This window comes from Lissotriton helveticus, chromosome 7 (assembly GCF_964261635.1).
Source record: "Lissotriton helveticus chromosome 7, aLisHel1.1, whole genome shotgun sequence".
In the NCBI taxonomy this organism is placed as follows: Eukaryota; Metazoa; Chordata; class Amphibia; order Caudata; family Salamandridae; genus Lissotriton; species Lissotriton helveticus.
The window spans coordinates 1,156,102,518-1,156,125,535 of record NC_136068.1 but is presented as its reverse complement, the minus strand read 5'-3'; the positions used below and the strand labels follow the sequence as shown (position 1 = coordinate 1,156,125,535).

General features: G+C 41.5%; 1 protein-coding gene across 1 annotated transcript in view; it reads right to left on the bottom strand.

Annotated features, from left to right (window-relative positions):
- LOC144769415 (cilia- and flagella-associated protein 337-like) overlaps positions 1-23,018 on the bottom strand; it is an 817,111-nt gene that overhangs the window by 67,006 nt on the left and 727,087 nt on the right. Inside the window, exons 20-21 of the mRNA XM_078653507.1 lie at positions 14,928-15,074; positions 12,772-12,852 (exon numbers count right to left, since the gene is read on the bottom strand). Coding sequence (XP_078509633.1) covers positions 12,772-12,852; positions 14,928-15,074 — 228 coding nt within the window. The remainder of the gene's footprint in view (positions 1-12,771; positions 12,853-14,927; positions 15,075-23,018) is intronic.

Here is a 23,018-nt window from a genome sequence, read left to right as displayed (position 1 = left end):
CCAACCCAGTTCAGACATCTGATTAGCCAGAAACCGGTCTCATCATCCCCTATTGTTTTGCTTTGTTCGCCCTAAGTTGACAGGGTATGGCCAGACGCGGGTCCCTTGCTCACTTTGCCACTGGATTCAAGCTAGCCTGGCTGATGACGGCTGATTAGCCAGAAACCGGTCCCAGGAGGCTTGTTTCCGGTCCAGGGAAGACATAACTTGGCAGTTCGGGCTGGACTGTTCCCATGAGGAACAGGGTCAGACTGATTTGCATATGGCCATGTCTGAACTGGGGTGGTGGAGTGAGCTAAAGAATGATGATGGATTAAACCCAGATCAGTTGACTGGGGGTGAGTGCTTGCAATGTTCAACACTCCGTCCATCATCCCCTTTAGTAATCGGATCATGCCATGTTTGCTGATCATCTAGTTCTATGAGGATCCAGATATCATTTTGTCAATATCACTCATCTCGAGGTTGTGTTTTATGTTTTTCACTAGCCAGATGTATGTAATCTCAGTCTTGATGTTGTAAGACACATAGATATTGCATGTAACTTTTATCTAGTACATGGAACGTTACTGTGACATATCTTAATTACCTGACTCCATCACCTCTCAGTTTGGAGAGGGTGGAGTCTCTGGTCCTGAAAAGAGTCACTATTGAGTTTACACTATGACTGTGAGTGGGTGTAGATCGTCTGGTCTTAGAATCCAGGTAGTGTGCTGAACAGACAAAATATGGGTAGGTGAATATGTCAAGAAATTCATCTAATAATGTATATTAAAGTATGTGGAAGGACAAAGAGAATAAAAAAGAAAAGAAAAGGAGAAACCACCTTTGTCAATTGTTAAATGCAAATATGAAAATGATCATGACACCAATCATCTAAGTAAGATTCTTAAGTAAAAGATTTTTTGTGAAGGTAAGAAAAGTAATAGGCTAACTCGCTCTGCAAGCATCGTTGATTACGCAGGCAAGTGCCATACAGTATAAGTTGATTCTTAGTCTTGGTCCAACCAGTATTGTAATTCTGCGTCTTTATTGGCTCCATTCTTTGTGGCCTTGTATTGCAGAATAAGTTCACTTTCTCTTTTACGGAGTCCCAGATCTCTGTTGCCCCACATCTGTTTTTGTGTATCTTCTCAATGGCCAAAAACGTTAATGTTTTGTTGGGGGGGGCGTGCGTTTTGTGCAAATTTTCAGTAAGGGGATATCCCTCGGAAAATGTAGTGATGTTCCTGTAGTGCTCTAATATCCGAGTTTTCAGTGGGCGGATAGTGCTCCCAATGTAGGGGCGATTGCAAGGGCAGATGATTAGATAAATCACAAATTTGCTGTTGTAATCGATCCATTCCCTTATCTTGATTGGTGGTCCAATATTAATCGTGATCGCACTGGCTTTATTTTTGCCCAATCTACATGCATTGCAGTTATGACATATAGGAAAACCAGCTGGTCTGTCCAGAAAAGTGCTGATTGTTTTTCTTTTATCTACGAACTCTGATTTGCATAGCATTTGTCTCAGATTAGGTGCACGATGGAAGCTCAATTCTGGGTATTCGCGCAAATGTTCATTGATTCCTGGTGTATATTGGAGTAGATGCCAGTGGCATTTTAATACCATTCTGGCATTATGCTGGCCATTGTGATAGTCTGTGACAAAACAAATGTGGTCTTTCTTCCTATTGGGAGGTGACTGTTTCTTGCTTATTGTTGAGGATCGTATCATCTTCGATACAGGGAAGTGACTCCGATTTCGGTCGCTACCGACCGGTATTTAGAAATTGGCTTGTAGGGGCCTTTATTTTACAGAATCGGTAAATTTACCGATTCTGTAAATTTACCGATTCTGTAAAATATCGAATCGGTAATTTTACCGATTCGGTAAATCCAAATGTAGGTGGGACTCTTCTGAGTCCCAAAGGCCTTTCAGATTCAGTATTTTACCACCCAATTCAATTGGGTGGTAAAATACCGAATCCAGGTGTGCATGCACATGTGTGCATGCACACCTATGCCATGTGACAGACAGACGTGCCCTTAGGGCATGTCTGTGTGCCACATGGCACATATGCCTGTATTTGGGGTGCTAGAGGGTGTCAAAGTGACACCCCCTGCACCCTTGCAGGATTCGGTATTTACCGATTCTGTAATTACAGAATCGATATTTCCCATTGATTCCTATGGGCTTCAAAGCCCATAGGAATCAATGGGAAATACCGATTCTGTAATTACAGAATCGGTAAATACCGATTTTTACAGAATCGGTATTTCAAATACCAATTTTACCTACATCTAACACATTCTATTTTACCGATTCATAAATACTGAATCGGTAAAATTCGGTATTTATGAGTCGGTAAAATAGAATTACCTACATCTGGCCCTTAGTGTGTTAGGGCTAGGTGGGTGTACTTGCAAGCGACCGAAAGCCTGCATGAGAGGCACATTTGGTGTGCCTGTGCATAGGCCAGTTCAAACCAGTCCTGGGAGCAGTTCGCTCCCGCTCTGGCGTGAAAGTGGGCAAAGGACATGGGAGTAACCTCCCCACTCTTCAGACCCTCTCTTTGGAGAGTCCCCTGAATCTGTCCAACCCTCTCCTGTCGGTACAAAAGTGCTTAACTGGCTGTAGGACCTTAGATTCGATGTGGACAAGATTCTGAACCGGAAACCACTGACCTTCGATCGTCTGGACACTCTGTACTTCGCTGGACTTCATTTGGGCCCGACTTTGTCTCCCTCTCTGTCTGAAGTATCGTCTGTGCCTGTGCACCATACAGGATCCGTGCAGGACCTGTGGAGCAATAAGGACAACCAAAGATGTCTCCCTTAGAGTTTAGGAGTCACTCCCCTGCATTCGCAGGCACAGCAACACTGCTGTCGGGTCTGCTGACCCTGAGCTCTTACGGACTCCGAAGGCTTCAGCAGATCGACTCCAGCCTATTTACTTGTGCCTACTGGTATGTTGGTAATACAAATCGAGATATAAATATGATTTTGACTACCCTCTTTTGTGTACGACTTGGTTCTGGATGCTAATGGGCTCTTTTACCACATGTTATTTTTTCAGGAGAATAGAGAATGTCTAATTGAAATTGATAGGTTCTGACCTTACATGATGATTCAAATCTATGGTAAGACTGTAACACTGAGCTCCGTGTGCGGTGTTGTGACTGATACATCCTTGAACAACCTAACAAACCTATGGGTCTCTGATCTGATGAATTAATCAGGATTACGTATTATACCTCAGCAACACATTGGTATGCTGAAAGGAAATCAGAAAAGAGGGTTCTGACTGAAGGCGTCATACAGGAGATGGTTAACCCTGTGTTAGCAGAGTGAATAACTATTTCTGGATTCCCATCAAAAATCATGTGTGATCAATATTATCATATGGTCCTCCATCCTGGGTCTGTGTCTCTAGATCACCGAGACAGCTGTAGTACCCTTCACGGACTCATAGTTCACATGTGCCAACAGATGGACAACCATAAGAATCTGATCTAACGGGTGAAGTGCAGTGCAAACAGAAAAGTGCGTGAAATTTAAAATAGGATAGAGAGTCTCATTATAACATTTTTATTCAGCCAAGACCTCTTCCTAACTAAAACCAAGAACAGCGCAAAACATAACTACTGCAGTTTAACAAATATCTGCATGGGGGCCAACATGTTTCAGCCTTAACGGGAAATGAACCTTAGGCTTTCTTCAGGGCCTCTGTTCTCATATCAATGCGACTGCAAAACTAGTGTTGGTGAAAACTCAATTCAAAAGAAAATATTACTATAATATATTTTTCAGTAAAGGATATAAATCTCCATGAACTGTGACTTCACTCCTCCGGCACCTGGTACCTCTGTTGGATCTGTAGAGGAAGAAGTAAAATAAACACACCGAACACTGGGAAAAAACCACCTATGAGTTAAGGACCATTCCTTTACTCTATTGCCTTGTTTAAATGTCTAACTTTAGTACATATTACCACTCACCCAGTGTGACCGGGGAAGAGACCTCACCTCGTCCTGGACCTGGCTCAGGCGTAGTGAGACCCCGCTCTGAAAAGCAAAAGGTACACTGGAACTGAACATGGGTTGTAGGATTCACTAATCCTATATCATCCCACTCCTTACATGTACCAGGGAATTTACCTAGCTTTTCAAGCCAACTCTATGCTACTTGGATCTTGCTCTCTAGGACATCACCCCACCTCCCACGTTTCTACCGCTCCTCTCATTGTCAAAGTTGTAATATATCAGGGAGATCACTAGTAAACCTCCTAAAAACATACAAGGTAATCTGTGTGTTTCTATCCAACTGTTCCATAAACTAAGTATGCTACAAAGGCTGTAAAGTATAGTAGTGAAAGCCTAATGTGGCTCCTTACCTGTCCGGCGTTGCCTCTGGCCGTAGCTGAGACAGGGGGAGGCAAGGAGCCGTGCAATGACAAGCTTTTTCATAGGTCACTTAGTGGCCTGTCTACCAATCAAATACTTAGTTTATGGAACAGTTGGATAGAAACACACAGATTACCTTGTATGTTTTTAGGAGGTTTACTAGTGATCTCCCTGATATATTACAACTTTGACAATGAGAGGAGCGGTAGAAACGTGGGAGGTGGGGTGATGTCCTAGAGAGCAAGATCCAAGTAGCATAGAGTTGGCTTGAAAAGCTAGGTAAATTCCCTGGTACATGTAAGGAGTGGGATGATATAGGATTAGTGAATCCTACAACCCATGTTCAGTTCCAGTGTACCTTTTGCTTTTCAGAGCGGGGTCTCACTACGCCTGAGCCAGGTCCAGGACGAGGTGAGGTCTCTTCCCCGGTCACACTGGGTGAGTGGTAATATGTACTAAAGTTAGACATTTAAACAAGGCAATAGAGTAAAGGAATGGTCCTTAACTCATAGGTGGTTTTTTCCCAGTGTTCGGTGTGTTTATTTTACTTCTTCCTCTACAGATCCAACAGAGGTACCAGGTGCCGGAGGAGTGAAGTCACAGTTCATGGAGATTTATATCCTTTACTGAAAAATATATTATAGTAATATTTTCTTTGAATTGAGTTTTCACCAACACTAGTTTTGCAGTCGCATTGATATGAGAACAGAGGCCCTGAAGAAAGCCTAAGGTTCATTTCCCGTTAAGGCTGAAACATGTTGGCCCCCATGCAGATATTTGTTAAACTGCAGTAGTTATGTTTTGCGCTGTTCTTGGTTTTAGTTAGGAAGAGGTCTTGGCTGAATAAAAATGTTATAATGAGACTCTCTATCCTATTTTAAATTTCACGCACTTTTCTTTTTGCACTGCACTTCACCCGTCAGATCAGATTCTTATGGTTGTCCATCTGTTGGCACATGTGAACTATGAGTCCGTGAAGGGTACTACAGCTGTCTCGGTGATCTAGAGACACAGACCCAGGACGGAGGACCATATGATAATATTGATCACACATGATTTTTGATGGGAATCCAGAAATAGTTATTCACTCTGCTAACACAGGGTTAACCATCTTCTGTATGACGCCTTCAGTCAGAACCCTCTTTTCTGATTTCCTTTCAGCATACCAATGTGTTGCTGAGGTATAATACGTATTCCTTATTAATTCATCAGATGAGAGACCCATAGGTTTGTTAGGTTGTTCATACTTTGATATGGGGGATACAACCTTTGCAGGTCTTTAAATGTCCCTCAGGCCCTCCCCAATTTGTGTGTTATATATGTTTTGAGCGGCAGATCTGCCGCGGGCCAATGAACAACTGTACCTTTAGAGACAGTTGATGACAGTTCACTAGTTATAGCAGTGATCTTTTCTGTGTTACAGAACTTGCCTTAGGGACTCCCCTTCCCCTCGGTATTAGCTGCTCCTATTACTTGTTACAATCATGTCCGAACGCAGAGGTATAGCATATGATGATATTGTCTATCAGTCTATTCTAGACAATATGCCCAGTGTCCTCGAGACCTTGCCAGCTCCGTCTGTGACTGGTACTGACGATTGGACCAAAGTCCTCTCACTAAAAAAAGTGCATTCCCGTACTCAGAATCACGGTATAGTAATGGCAGAATTTCTAAGAGCGAGCTGTGCACCACCAGGGCTCATAGTGACAAATGCACCCCGGCTCTTTCTAAATGATAAATCATTCTTGGAAGATTGGTCTTTAATAGCCTGGCGCTGCACCCGGGATTGGCTGATATTAATCATCAGTACAGCCAAACGGGTAGCAGATACCTTACTGATAGATATACAAGTCCTGGAAGGACAAATTAAGGCTACGATCACTCAAACTGTTTATAAGAAACAGAAAGATGAATCAGATAGGAACACCAAGGACTATGGGGAGACTATTCTCCAGTCCAAATTAGATAAATTTAAGAAAGATTTGGCAAAATTCAAAATGGATCGAGTGTACCCATACACTAGTGACAATTACAAAGCACCAGACTATAACCAGAATGGTAGAAAATATGGGTCTAATTACTCAGGGTCGAGTTCTGACTCAGGCAGTGATCCAGAGACTACTCCCGCACCATTTGTAGGTCGTGGTCAACGAAGAGCTGGAAGATACCAAAACTTCGGGGGCCCACAGATGATGCCAGGACAACCATGCTGGCCACCTGCCCCTTGGGGACCACCCGTTAATTTCCAACTGCCCTTCCAACAGCATTTTCAGAACTACCTCCAATATCCCAACCAGCCGCTTTTTCGGTTTGGCCCCCGACGGTCTCGGGGAAAAAGAAGACCTGCACAAGCACAAGCACAAGGCCAAGCACAAGCACAGGTACACTGGGACGAGTCAGAGGGACCTCATGCCGGTGCGAGGAGCCAGAAGAGGAGAGGTGCACAGGAGTAGAAATCACATCCGAACCGAGCTTAGTGATAAACCTGAGTAATCGGATCCTTACAGAGATAGAGGAACACGTCCTGAACAAAGGCCTAGGCTTTGTCTTCACTGAGGAGGGAGACCCCTTTTTGTTACAAACAGAATTAGCTCAGTTTTTCCGCAAACTGAAATTACACTACTTCTTTTTGAACAAAGGTACAGACGATTCTAATCAAGAAAAAGATGTAAATACAGGCCTAAGGATAAAATCTACTTTCTGTCCTCCCATCCATTCTATTCCACCTAAAGTACTAACGTTCGAGCAGGCTGTTAAGGACGATATAGAACAAATTTGGACGAACAATACAACAGGTTTCAAAAATCTATCGGGACAAGAGAGACAAGCTCTTCGAACCTTGACACAAGACCAAACTATCATAATCAAGCCTGCTGACAAAGGGGGTTCCATCGTTATACAAGATGTGGAAAGTTACAGGATGGAATGCCTGAAACAACTCAACAACAGGATCGCATACCAAGTGCTAACCTCAGATCCGACGGTAAGATTGACCAGAGAGATCAAATCACTGGTAGAGGAGGCATTGTCAGAGGGCTGGGTAACCCCCTTAGAAGCACAATTCCTTCAAGCACATGCCCCAATCACGCCCTATTTCTACACCTTACCCAAGGTGCACAAGCCACAGCGACCACCGCCAGGGAGGCCAATCATCTCAGGCCAAGGGTCTCTCCTTGAGCCACTCTCTGCTTTTGTGGATCATTTTCTACGACCAATAGTACACACTATGCCTACTTATCTAAAAGATACAGCTGATGTCCTGAGGGTAATTCCAGATATAGAATTCAACCAGGAAACAGATCTCTTGGTTTCATTGGATGTTGAATCTTTATACACGTCTATCCCCCAGGATGAGACTTTAGATACCATCAGATCCATCCTGGGGGAGACCGACATTGACTCTATTACCCCGGTTCCCTTCATAATGGCTCTAGCCATTATGGCAATGAAGGAGAACTTTTTCGAATTTGAGGAGACCCTATATCTACAGACTTCAGGGACAAGCATGGGAAGCATTTTTGCTCCATCGCTGGCGAATCTGTATGTCCACAAATTCGAAGAACAAACAGTGCTGACATCAACAAATCCTTTTCTAGCATCAATATTATGGTGGAAACGCTATATTGATGACGTTTTACTAATCTGGAGAGGCAGCACGGATACAGCACTTCAATTTCTCGAGTGGCTGAATGCACAAAATGAGTTCTTGCGATTCACTATTGAGACCAGCAAAGAGAGGATTGCATTTTTGGACCTTTCCATCTACTCCACACCAACAGGATTGGAAAGCGAACTCTAGCGCAAGCCCATGGCGAGGAACTCCCTTCTTTTATATGAAAGTCAACATCCTAAGTCTTTACGGGACAATTTGCCTGTGGGCCAATTCTTGCGGCTCAGGCGGAATTGCTCCACTACAGAGACCTTTAATATTCACGCCAACGTTCTATCTCGGCAATTGATGCAGAGACATTACCCCAAGAAGTTGATAAAGCGGTCATGGAAACGGGCTGCGAATAACAATCGTGAGGCGCTACTTGAAACATCCATTAAAGAACCCTCTCAAGATCGGTTAACTCTTGTCAGCACCTTTAACACGAAGTCCACAAGTGTGCAAAAGATCATAAGACGACATTGGCGGATACTCAATAGTGGCAAAGAAAAGATTGAGTATCCTCTTTTTGCGTTCAAGAGAGCAAGCAGTCTTAGAGACTGTTTAGTACACACTCGCCCACGGGAACAAGAAAAGAGGCAGTTAGGTACCCTTTGGGACCTACCTGCAATTAAAGGACATCACCCGTGTGGTACTTGCTCGATGTGTGCCCTCACTTGTAACACCACTAGCATTGATATCGGCACCACGAAACCATGGGAACTGCGGCAATTCACCAATTGCAACAGTGAGAATTTAATCTATCAAATCACATGTCCCTGTAATGAGAAATATATTGGGATGACGACCAGAAAAGTGAAGACACGCATGCTAGAGCACAAGAGCACATTTAGATGCAAGAAGAATGTCTCTAAACTGACACGACATTTCTTGGTGAAAAACCATGGAGAAACAGACTTCACATGGACCGTACTTGAAAAACCCTTTATACCATCACATGTCACAGATGTGGCCAATTTTCTTTTTAGGAAGGAACAGAAATGGGTTTTTAAATTACGTACGGACACACGGGGGCTCAATGATGATATACCCGGCTAAGCCTCAAGTGAAATCAAGGTCCATACCCACATCCATATGTGACAATACATAGTACCTTGCCCACAGACACAATCAAATTAGAACTAGAGTGGGGGAAGTTTTCTGTTCCGCCGTCGGTGGGATGGGTTCTGAGTGGGGAATGCACAGTATTCATTTATGTAAATTTAATGTCTCTCGTGTCAAGAACTTTAATTTAATGATGACCGGACACATAGAGGGATGATCTGTGACACATAAGGCTTAACAAAGAGAGGTTTTTTGTTATCCTTCACTGATCTCACTAGTTATATGGTGAAGACGAGAAGCATTTAACAATAACCAGGTTGACACATGATTGGTATGATATTTATGATTCATAATAATATATATGCCTAACAAACCTGGCACTTGGCGCCCAGAAACCCTTCGTGATGTGTTTCCTGCCTTAGTTTTGGGTATTACAGGGTTAAAGAACTACCTGATGGGACGCTATGAAAGAATTGGGCAGCTCTGCTAATGGTCGATTGGCGGCGAGAATCATAGAGATTGAACTACATGACAGGACGCGGTGACGTCATCATGTAGTTCTTATATGTATTGCATTATCATACCCACCTGACTTTGTTCTCTTGCAACTTGGGAACAGTAGTCTCGAGCGTATTAGGATAGCCCATAAGACTCTTAGTATTCCGGCAATCATACACACCAATACGGCCAGTTTAACTACAGAATTTGGCGCGATGATGTCATTTTGCAGTTTAACGAAACATCGCGAGATTACGCGATCGAGTGTAATCTTTCATAAAGCTTTTCGATCGCTCCAAATCACGCATTAAGTAAACAACTGGGGCAATAAGATGTAAATAGAGATATCACTCGGAAAACGGAACAGAACAGTGAAATAATCCTCTGTACTACCGCCAAGCAATAACATTTGATTGGTAGACAGGCCACTAAGTGACCTATGAAAAAGCTTGTCATTGCACGGCTCCTTGCCTCCCCCTGTCTCAGCTACGGCCTGAGGCAACGCCGGACAGGTAAGGAGCCACATTAGGCTTTCACTACTATACTTTACAGCCTTTGTAGCATACTTAGTTTATGGAACAGTTGGGTAGAAACACACAGATTACCTTGTATGTTTTTAGGAGGTTTACTAGTGATCTCCCTGATATATTACAACTTTGACAATGAGAGGAGCGGTAGAAACGTGGGAGGTGGGGTGATGTCCTAGAGAGCAAGATCCAAGTAGCATAGAGTTGGCTTGAAAAGCTAGGTAAATTCCCTGGTACATGTAAGGAGTGGGATGATATAGGATTAGTGAATCCTACAACCCATGTTCAGTTCCAGTGTACCTTTTGCTTTTCAGAGCGGGGTCTCACTACGCCTGAGCCAGGTCCAGGACGAGGTGAGGTCTCTTCCCCGGTCACACTGGGTGAGTGGTAATATGTACTAAAGTTAGACATTTAAACAAGGCAATAGAGTAAAGGAATGGTCCTTAACTCATAGGTGGTGTTTTTTCCCAGTGTTCGGTGTGTTTATTTTACTTCTTCCTCTACAGATCCAACAGAGGTACCAGGTGCCGGAGGAGTGAAGTCACAGTTCATGGAGATTTATATCCTTTACTGAAAAATATATTATAGTAATATTTTCTTTTGAATTGAGTTTTCACCAACACTAGTTTTGCAGTCGCATTGATATGAGAACAGAGGCCCTGAAGAAAGCCTAAGGTTCATTTCCCGTTAAGGCTGAAACATGTTGGCCCCCATGCAGATATTTGTTAAACTGCAGTAGTTATGTTTTGCGCTGTTCTTGGTTTTAGTTAGGAAGAGGTCTTGGCTGAATAAAAATGTTATAATGAGACTCTCTATCCTATTTTAAATTTCACGCACTTTTCTTTTTGCACTGCACTTCACCCGTCAGATCAGATTCTTATGGTTGTCCATCTGTTGGCACATGTGAACTATGAGTCCGTGAAGGGTACTACAGCTGTCTCGGTGATCTAGAGACACAGACCCAGGACGGAGGACCATATGATAATATTGATCACACATGATTTTTGATGGGAATCCAGAAAAAGTTATTCACTCTGCTAACACAGGGTTAACCATCTTCTGTACGACGCCTTCAGTCAGAACGCTCTTTTCTGATTTCCTTTCAGCATACCAATGTGTTGCTGAGGTATAATACGTATTCCTGATTAATTCATCAGATGAGAGACCCATAGGTTTGTTAGGTTGTTCATACTTTGATATGGGGGGATACAACCTTTGCAGGTCTTTAAATGTCCCTCAGGCCCTCCCCAATTTGTGTGTTATATACTGATACATCCTTCACAATTAACAATCCACTCCTGTCAAGGGTACAACCTATTAAGGGAGACCGTACATGATTTATCCCCCTCACTTCAATAAAAAAGGCCTCTGGCCTTTGAATTTGATTCTTGCACATACTACAACATGGTCTTTTCAAATCCTTTGTTTGGGCTCGAAGACATATGAGAACTTATATCTGCTTCCCTCTACACGTTTTCGCCTCACATTTACAAGGTGAGAATGAAGTCAAGGGTAAAGGAAATATAATTATTGTTAAATAATTAATAATTTGGAGTTTCTTTGTTCTTTGCTTTTGCTACATCGATCTTCGTTATGGTGTGTGGATGACTGATCTCAAATGACATGAATGTATTTAATATGATTATGTCTTGTGGTGTGGTAACAATTGGTCCTTGAAATGCTACCCTACGATTTGCCCGTGGAGAAGCGATTTCTTCTGTTTTCTTTTATCTGTTTTCTTTTATCTATTATGTTGGAAACTCTTGGACCAGTATTGTGACAATTACATGTCAAATCGGAAAATGCTGATTACGTGTTCTTTTTTTACGATTCTCCTGTTCTAATCTATCTATTCTATCCCACCCAAAAATTTCTTTCACTTCTTAATTTTCTTCACTTATCTGTTTGGATGTCTCCTCACCTTCGCTGCTTTGATTGTTTTTTCATTATTTCGTTTTTCTATCCTTTTTTCCTTCCTTTATTTCTTCTCCCCTCTTTATTTCTCATCTTGTCCTCGATTTTTTCACTATTACTCTCATTAAATCCATCATGTATGCATATTGTGGGGTCGTACACTTGTGTTGCTTTTGTTACTGAATATCTTTTTTGTTTTGTTTGACTAAAACAATCACTTCACCACATTTTAACACTTGGGAATGGGGTCATCCTACCTTTTTTGTATCACTGTAGTTAATTTCGGATGTTATGATTATTCAATGAACTTGTCTATCTCAGCCTTGAAAAAGCCTCTGCTTACCGGCTACAAGAGGCGAAATGTGTTGGCTGTGCATAAAAAGAATCTCACAACCATACTTTTGAATTACTTTAAATAAATGTTGGAGTATTCATAAGTATACAAGAGTTTCCAACTTCATTTCATAAGTGGCGATCGATGTATCTCTGAATTGGATTTCCAATGAAGAATCGAAGATTATCCCACGTGTCCTGGTGCTTCTCTATTAGTTCTAGTTCTGACGTAGTTTCCATAGGAATAGCATTCTTTCATTTGCAAATATCATTGGTGTCATTTGACGAATCCTCGCAAATTTTATATAACATTTTATATAAATAAACAAGATATAGCTTCAAGATAAATAGAGGCAGAGTTAAAAACTTAAATAAAACTATACCTATATACACTTACCTTCGGATGGTGTGGTTGTTGATAATCTAGATACAATATTTTTGCAAGACGATACTTAAATCTCCAGACTGTAATAAAACACTGACCACCGCAAAACAAAGAAAATTGGTGTGCCAACAGCAATGCCAGGAAAGACTATCATTATAAGTATAAAATGCCTCCACATGAGTAAATAAAGCCAATTAATTTATTTTCAAACATCAGCATGTCACTTTCTCAAAATGCACATTTTTCTGTCAAACATGCACTTTTTGGGTAAAAACACTTTAAGAACATCTTGTTGTTATCAGACACACTGTCTGACTCATAGAGGGTGGCTTACTAAGTGATAATCTCCTTGTGAATTTACTAAATCAAGATTGAAGATAGGTGGCGTTGTTGCTAGTGCCACAGGCTGTTACAGTGTGTGTTAGTGTTTAAGCGTGTGGCCCTGCCATTGATTGGGTGGCGGAGTGAGCTAAAGAATGATTAAAGCCAGATCAGTTAACTCGGGGTGAGTGCTTGCAATGTTCAACACTCCGGCTGTCATCCCCTTTGGTTGCTTTGTTCGCCCTAACTTGGCAGGGTATGCCCAGACGTAGGTCCCTTGCTCACTTTGCCACTGGTTTCAAGCTATCCTGGCTGATGACAGCTTATTAACCAGAAACCGGTCCCAGGATGCTTGTTTCCAGTCCAGGGAAGGCATGGCTTGGCAGTTCGGGCTGGACTGTTCACATGAGGCACAGGGTCAGACTGATTTGCATATGGCCATGACTGAACTGGGGTGGCGGAGTGAGCTAAAGAATGATGATGGATTAAACCCAGATCAGTTGACTGGGGGTGAGTGCTTGCAATGTCCAACACTCCGCCTATCATCCCCTTTGGTTGCATTGATTGAGGTTGGAAGCCACTTGTACTACCTTCTTCAGTTGCCTAAATCCTTTGAATTAGATATTGTGCTGGACTGCTCTTCATTGAGTCACTTAGAGGGTGGTGGTGAGTTGCCTGATAGAGACTCTTGGTCAACTATCTGCATTCTTGGATTTATCATAGTGGTAGGCACCAAGATGCAAATCAGTGTGCCTAGTAAAAACTCCAGACTGAATTAATTACTCATACTTTGTGTAGGACATTTAGGGTTTTTGTACCTGCTGCAGGTGTTAACAAGCAAGACAGCTCGATGAGTGATACACTTGCACCTGATATCAGTGAAACTGCAGTTAACAGGCTGTTATCACTAAAGGACCAATTAAGTCACTCATAGGGGCATATTGAGAAGCCACTATAGCCATCACAACTTCACTTTCAGTGACGTTGTGATGACGATAGGGGCTTTGAATTATTTACAAGGCTGCGTTAAGCCACTTAACGTGGCTTATCGCTGCCTTGTAAATAGGGCCCTCTTTCACGCTGTACTTAGTGTGAAAGGGGAGGGCAATGGGTGTTGGGGTGGGCGTTCCACCGCAACACCCATTGATTTTGAAGCTGCCCCCTATTTACAAGGGAGGTGTAAATAGGAGACAATGGCAAAATTAAGACCAGGGAAAATCTCGTCTTAACCAGGCGAAAGGAGATGAAATGCTTTATCTATCCTCATTTTTGCTGTTTCCATGTGTGCTGTGTTTTGCAGCACACATAGAAACAGCAAATTGCCATTGATTGTTTATGTGCAGGAAGGTGTTCCTTCCTGCACGTAAAAAATAAATACATTATATTTTGCAACTTCTTTGTGTGCTGCATTAAGCAGCATACATAAAAGTTACAAAATGTCATTTTAAGATTGTTTATGTGCAGGAAGGGAGACCTTTCTGCACATAAACAATCTTCCCCTCAATGAGACACCCTTGCACCATGACACCCTTGCACTATGGTGCAAGGGTGCCTGCATTGGTGCTAGCCTGCTAAGTGTAGCTCCATCGCAGGGGGAAATGCCGGGCTGCAACATATTGTTGTATATATGGAGCAGCCCTGCGTTTCTGTAGTGGTGGAGAGTGGCATTAAGCCAGGATTGTAAATTTCACCATGATTTCTAGGTCAACAGTTTACCTAGTCCATCAATTTGGTAACCGTAGCACAATTTTTTATGGCATTATGACATTGCAAAACACCATGCTATGTACCTAACATTATTATTGAGTTTTTTCTTTTAATAAAATGTCACACATCAGGGCACTTACTGGGGTAGCCAGAGCTTGGAAGGGGGAGCAAAGTTTCCCAAATCTGCAGATTTTTTCCACTTTCACATCACCAAACACACCACGTCGTTCCTTCCGTCCCAGCCTTCTCTTTGCCAGGTCCTCTTCCAGGTGGTGGCCTAAAATATCCTGAAAGAGAAACATCCATAAATGAGTATTGATAATCGGGTAAGCAAAACTTTAAGAGTAATAAAAAAACAAATCTACTGGATTCAAGGAAAACTGTAATTTTTTTGTCCTCTTCCTAATCAAAAAATTGTACCTCACATAAATGAATAAATAACAAGTCTGTGAAAGTCTTGCGCTGGCATTGCACAGCACAGATAGACGGGGAAAGTTGAAATGGTAATCTCAAAACACGCATTGGCGAGGCCAACAGGTCAAGGTTGGACATGCGGGGTGAGCACATTAAATGTAGTCCCTTAATTAAGAATCAAAAGACTATTTTTATTGGAGGCTCCCCTACCTTTAATACAACCATGTTTTGTTTCTATGTTAAATAAAGGCCAATGACAAGGAATCATTCATTAAAGGTATTGTTTAGCATCTATGACATAAAAAGAAAGGGCAGACTATAATGAAAGTTCCTTGCCATTTGACACATAAATATGGACATCTTTTCATTTCGATGCAAGCCCCGGAGGTACTAAGAAGAAGGGTGTTCGACTGGAATGAAGAGGACATGCAACAAAAAGAAGGGAAAAGCAAAGCAGGGGTGGTGGAATGATGAGGACGCAGAGGGCAAAATTAGTTTCAGGGTGAGAAAGGAAGTGCAGACAGTGGAAAGAAGGAGAGCAAGAGGGAGCAACATGCATATGAGGGGAAAGTGAAAGGGGAATAAGCGAGCATCAGCAGCCACAGAAAGGCCTTTAGTTGTAAAATAAACAGCGCACTTCAAAGCCAGGACTCTATTGGAAGTGAAGAGACACAACCTAACAATTGCTAGCATAAGTTGAGCGGTAAATAATTCTACTCTGTGCTGAACTAAGATGTGACTGACAATGTTTAACGCTAAAGATTGAAAGAAACTAGCCACAAAAAGCCAAGGGTTGGAATAGATTGGACCCAAAACGCAATAGAAGTATATTAGAGAGTATAGAGAAATTAAAGATTATCAAATGGCGTATATTATAAAAAATGAATTTGGTAAAAAGGCAAGGTTTATGAATCAGCGGGAACGCATAGTCTTGAAATATTAAACATATTAAAAACTGTCTATCAGACACCGCCATCCATATTAGGATGGAGTACAAAGTATGCTTTTCCACGGCGGCTTTTCCGCCGTGGAAAAGCATACAGAGCTTCACTTCGGGGGCCCTTTGTGGGCCCCCTGGGTGAAGGGGGGGTGGTGGGTGCACATGGGGGGTACCTATGGTACCCCTCTGCATTTGCATGGACAAAGCGGCAGGCACCGTGCGGTGCCTGCTGCTTTGTGCACGCAAATTCCGTGCACGCATTTTTAACATTGCGGCGGGTGCAGCTTGAAGCTGCACCCGCCGCAATGTTAAAGATTGAGGATGTGACCGCCACCCTGGCGGTCACATCCTAATCTGCATGGAGGGACCGCCGTAGCCCCTGCGGACGGTCCCTCCTACTCTATGGTGGCGTACGGACTCAGGTCCGTCCGCCATTATAATCGGCCCCTAAGTCTGGAATCATCAAACATTAACAGCCAGCTCAAAAATAGGCGACAGCAAACAAGGCCTCTTCTCACGCAGGTATGAGAGCAAGCTACCGCCTAACCTAACCCCTCCCACCAGGAATCTCAATTATACCCTTAATCCCAAATGTCTAACCCACATTCATGTCAGAACACAACATTTCTGTACACATGATTGGTTAAGGAATGGGGTGCACTGTCACACCACTCTCATCATGTCCATCTCACTCAATGTCTTATTGTCCATGAATTCTGTATATCTACTTCCAACCCAGGAAATACAAATTCAAGGCACGGTCATAATATTAATTTCCTCCATCCCGGTCATGTAGGAAATTCTGTGTCACATTAATCCGCCTGTGCCGCATTCTGAGGAAATGTTTTTCCATGCGATGAAGAAATTGTTTCTTCCTGCTAACTCTTGGCAGGCACACAGGACTTGCGAAGGGCACTCGCCTTCCACTTTAACCATCTCGTTCAACTTTATAACCCGAAAGTTTCCTGCAGAGCAGAAAACCATGCTTCTAAGGAAAACAAACACAGGCATTATTAATCACTTATAATGCTTTCCATTACGCACCCACCTAATGCTGCATCTATCCATGCGCAACTCGAGTCAATATTATATTCCTAGCAAACATTAATAATCTTGCACTCAGTCAATAAATCAGCTGGAAATACAATATCAAATAAACCATCCAAATCTTTCAACTAGACCTTTGAGACCTTTACAAACCTCTCTACCTGTTTGCATCACTCGACAGGCTTTTCTCTCAACCTAGGAAATTCATTGGTAAAGGATAATATGTCCTGTATTGACCAAGCAATATGAACATATTCACTACCCGGAACTTCTCTCATTGGATATATCATTTCAGCAGGTTCTGTCTTCTTACCGGAAGCAAAGGAGATGTAGTCACACACTTACTTGCAAGCATTTCTTCTTTCTTTTTTGCCTAACTACCTTTTCCTCGTTCGAATTCACCCCATATTTTCAGTGTATTAATAAATTCCTTTATTTGCAATCTTTTACCAGATGCAGTCAAACTCTCTAAGTCCTTATAACTAAAATCCAACCTATATGTCTTCTATAAAGCTTTTGATTTTTCTTACACAAGAATAACAATTCATCATCTTGATATTTACTCAATCTCTCCGGACTTATTGTACCAATAATCATTTCTTGGAGATCTACGCTTAACCTATTTATATCTATACTCGATTTGGACTTACTAGGGTCCATTCCTCTAATCCATTCATCAAACTCTTCTGGCGAAGGTCCCACTGAACCCCCTGATACTGAAGTTGTTTCTTTCACATGTGGCATTAATTTTCTAGGATCGATCTGTGGACTCCTTTTTGGCGTTTCAGTCACATTTCCATTCACTAGAATGTTAATCAGTGACATACCCATCTCATTCGATTCTGATCCATTACATTTCTAACACCATTCACTGAGCTGTCAATACATGAACTCTCAAAATATTTTGACCCTCACTATACAATGGAATTATAGGACCCATTAATGGTACACTTGAAGTTATTCCATCCGGACCCTTCTGATATGGTGGAGGTCTCTTCAATAATATCTCAGCTAATAACTCATCATCAATTTCATTTGGATACATATCTAGTTCTGAAGTCTGTACATTATTCTTTTTCTCCTTGTACTTTCCACCAGCTTGGTCCTAAGCAACCCTTACTGGGTATGATCCATCTGTGATTACTTCTCTCCTCTACTTTTTCATCTGAGCATTCCATTTAGCTTCTGAATACCATCTCATTGTATTCCTATATTTCATCCCATTCGTATCTCTCTCCCTTCTGTACATCTCATGTTCCCATTCCTCAAGCCCCTCATGCTGCATAGGTCTAGGATTCGGTTTTAACAAATTCATTTGTCTTCTCAGATTTTCCCAAATTTTTACATTAAAAGTACCATGCTCTGGGAAAGCTAAAACTCCATCATCCTCTATATAACTCACCCAATTCTCTACCCACGTACATGTATGATATCCATGCTCTAACATCATCAAAGAAGCAGGCGATCTTGGAGGAGGTACAGGAACTCCCTCTCGAGTAACTATTGGCTTGTCTTTTTTAAATAAATCTGGTATCATTTTTACCAACTTAATTTTTAACTCTCTCTTTTTGGGAAATATTTCAAAAATCAAGGAAATCCTTACGTAATTGCGCTCACTCTATTCGCTCACGCTCTTACAATCCCATCGCGATTCACACTAACAAACCAATCACAGCACAATACACACCTGCTATTCTGACCAATGCCAGCACGGTTTTTTGTGATGTCAGTACAACTACTACAAATGACCCTCCTTTTAAAAAAATAACACGGCAATGTACTACAAAGTCTTTCTAAATAAATTCTTATTAGAAACGACACAAAACACTGCTACTTATTCTGCTCCACTAAATATAGAGATAGTTCAATCATTTAAGAGATCCTTTAATAAGCAGTAAAATAATGACCAGGGTCACTCTACTCCTCCAACAAGTGAAAAGAGGTCTGGGTACTCCATTAGGAATATTTCGTAAAGTTTAAGAAGAGGACTTTCAAAATTACAATCAAGTGAAGAGAGGTCTTAGTACTCATTTAGGTGTACTTTCTAAAGTTTCGGAAGAGGACTTCACTATTAAATCCAGCTTACTTACTTACTTCAGAATAGGTCCCTTAGAATAACATTAACAGCCTTTCACTGTTCGATATTACAACAACGGACAAAGTACTTCTCCAGTGTGATACTTTTCCACACTCTTCCTCTGCTCCTGAGGCTAAATCAACATCCCGGGATCTTAGGCAACTTCGTACCCATACTTCCAAACTACATAAAACACAGATGCTAACTTTTCATATTAGTATCCAAAATCAATAATTCAACCATTCATTTGTCAAAATAATCAATATAAACCATCAGGCTGCTACCAATATTGATCCAGCGATCTGGGACTAATATTTTTCTACAGACAAGGCCCAATTTCATTACCCAACTAGTCCCTTCACGCTGGGTTAGTGAATTACTAAACAAAATACCAAACTTACCAAAATCCAATTTGTATTTTCATTTCTAATATACCAATTTTGACGATGCAATCTTTATATAGTTGACAGGGTTTCGCAAACTAATACTTGGTTCTAAAAATACTCATAAAACAAGTAAAACACCTCTAATAAAGACAGACTCATTTATATATTTATAATGTTTATCTACATAATGTGAAATTAATGCTCATCAATACTAACATACAGTACAAATCATAGATCATCACAGAGTAACAATATCAGAGAAATAATGACAAAAACACATCTCATCTGATAGTGCATAAAGGAGTGGAAAGGCCAACAGACAAAAGATTCAGAGACAAATTACGTTTGCAAATGATTATGCAAATTCTGTGTTCTGTCTATACTAACCCAATTGTAAAAGGAAAACTACTTCCTGGCCATGAGAGCAGTAAGGGCCCCTCAAGAAGAGTTGAAGAGGCAAAGACCAAGTCAGGTATCAGCAAACAGGGACAACCAGCTCAAAAATTGGAGACAACAAACAAGGCCTCTTCTCACGCAGGTAGGAAAGCAAGCCACCGACTAACCTAACCCCTCCCACCAGGAATCTCAATTATACCCTAAAACCCAAATGTCCAACCCACATTCGTGTCAGAACAGAACATTTCTCTACACATGATTGGGTAAGGATGGGGGTGTACTGTCACACCACTCTCGACATGTCCATCTCACTCAATGTCTTTTTGTCCATTTATTCTGTATATCTACTTCCAATCCAGGAAATACAAATTGAAGCTACCGTCATAATGTTAATTTCCTCCATCCCGGTCATGTAGCAAATTCTGTGTCACATTAATCCGCCTGTGACGCATTCTGAGGAAATGTTCCTCCACTTGATGAAGAAATTGTTTCTTCCTGCTAACTCTGGCAGGCACACAGGACTTGCGAAGGACACTCGTCTTCCACTTTCCCCATCTTGTTCAACATTATTTTCTTAATTTATTTTCATTTCATTAACCCAAAAGTTTCCTGCAGAACAAAAACCATGCTTCTATGGAAACACAGGTATTATTAATCACTATAATGCTTTCCATTACGCACCCACCCAATGCTGTATCTATCCATGCGCAACCCGAGTTAATATTATTTTCCTAGCAATCTTTAAAAAGTGCACAAAAGCAGCATTAGTCCTTTTATTTTCTTTTGTCAAGAAGCATCTGCGGCCTAGTTCAGAGCTTTTCGTATGCGCTTGTGCAGTAGCATTTTCCCTCATGTTAGGCTCTTTTCCACATTAGTTTTCACCGCACACTGTTAATAAATGTTACTGAGAGTTCAATTCGAGCAGGTTTTATTTCGCAAAAAAACCCTGCTCCATCACAGTGGGAACGCATAGTCTTGAAATATGCCCCATATCTTACTGCATCAATATCTTCAACAGATACTGTATTGTGTAAATTTACTGCGCGACAACTTTAGGCCTTTTAAAGTCAGTGCTTGCTCAGTGTCTTGTACAGCAAGCAGCATCGACTTTGGAAGAAAATGCTCTAACCAGGCTTTGGGAAGCACCCACCACTGCTGGCTGCAATAATTTGTATAGAAATATGTGCAGACAGGTCTATAAGTGGGATGAAAAAAACTGGGATCCCTCTAAAATAGACAATGTAAAATATATTCTGGTGATTCACATAGTGTGGCACCCTGCCAGTATTTTGGTTTCTCTCTGAGATGTTATTTCATTCAGATATATGACACAAAGAGTGACATACACCTAAAACCTGCCAGTACTGTTGACTTGGGCAATGGTTGTTAGCTGTTTAAGATAAATGAGTAACAACAAAGATTTGTTATAGATAACTAACATTGGAACTGTTTCACTTTGGAAATTGTGAGACTGTGAATTAATATTTTTTAGGCCTGTGGAAGGAGTATTGGCCATGTGTGTGTGTTTTAGGTTAGGTTTGTATGCCCTTTTCCTCTAGAGATCCGTCCATCTGCACATCCGCACCTCATCTCTTTCTTCTTCAGCACCCTCTTTTCACTGTCCCCAAATGTATTTTCTCGCATCTCCCTCACTTTAGCACCCCCAAACATACACTGCACTCGCTTACATTTAAGGATTTTCTTTTCTTTTACTTTGGCCTTGTAAATATTTTGACATTAGTGTACCTCTTTCACGCATATTCACTTAGTAGTTCAATTGCAACTGGAATACATGACAGTTGTTCTGTGTGCTCTGCAGTGAGGCCAACCCACTGACAGGAACATTGTTTTACTTTCAGCGTCAGCACCAGAGCTCTCAATCAAAGCACGACCTGGCACAACTCAAAGTATGCACTATACAAGAGTAATAAGATGCCCAAAAATAATACAGAAACACATGATGAAATAGCTAACACTTGTGGGGAATGCAAGATTAAGTAAAACTTGAAATAAATAGAGGAATGCTGACATGCATTGCCTTAATATTTTTAACAATCATTGTTCATAAACCAATCCATATTTTTGGCATGATAATTAAGGGCATGAAGTTAGGGCCAGTTTTAATGCCATACGTATGTAACTGTCTTTATTATAAGCACATATTTCTCACTTTCCACTTGATCCATATATTTGGATCAACTTCTCAAGGAAGCAAAAACTCTGCTCATCTTGTGGATCACTTTCGTGGGGGAACAAATACATGAGCTACACTTCTAAAGGAGCCAGCAACCTGCAGTCAGGGTCTTGGGTGTCACAGTGGGCAAAGTAAAGCATGACCCGGGGTCTCAGCACAATTTACATAACATACACAAAAGCTTAGCATTATAACACTTACCATTATAGAGGACAAGGTGCCAAATCACAAGTGCTTGCATACAGCCCTACAGTGTGATGGATGGCAAAGGGGGATTTCTATACCAGTGAATGACTTCAGACTCCGACCGTGGATACCACCATAGACTACAGTGGCAATTTAGGTCTTTAGAAATGTAAGCCCTGCATCGAACATCACATTGCAGAAAGTTGATTTAATGCCTGGCTTCTGCATCCTGCTTCAATGCGGGGTGAGGCAGACAACCAGGGACAGACAGCCCAGACTTAAATACATTGATTTGTTTAGACATACGATCATATTTGTTTAGGAAAACGTGTAGGAATTTCAGAGGGGTGCAGCCCCAAGAGCCCTAATTGGGAAACTGCTGGTGCTGCATTGCCTTTTTCATACAAGTAATTGGGAAGCAGCATGTGCAAAACTCACCTCATTTCACATACCGCATTAAGTACATATCAAAGAGATATATGGATAACTTGAAGGACGGAATTTGGAATGGTTTCCGCATAATATTATGTAGCCAGAGGGCCATTCAAAAAATGCTTATTTATTACTGTTTTTGTTTATTGTACCAGTGCC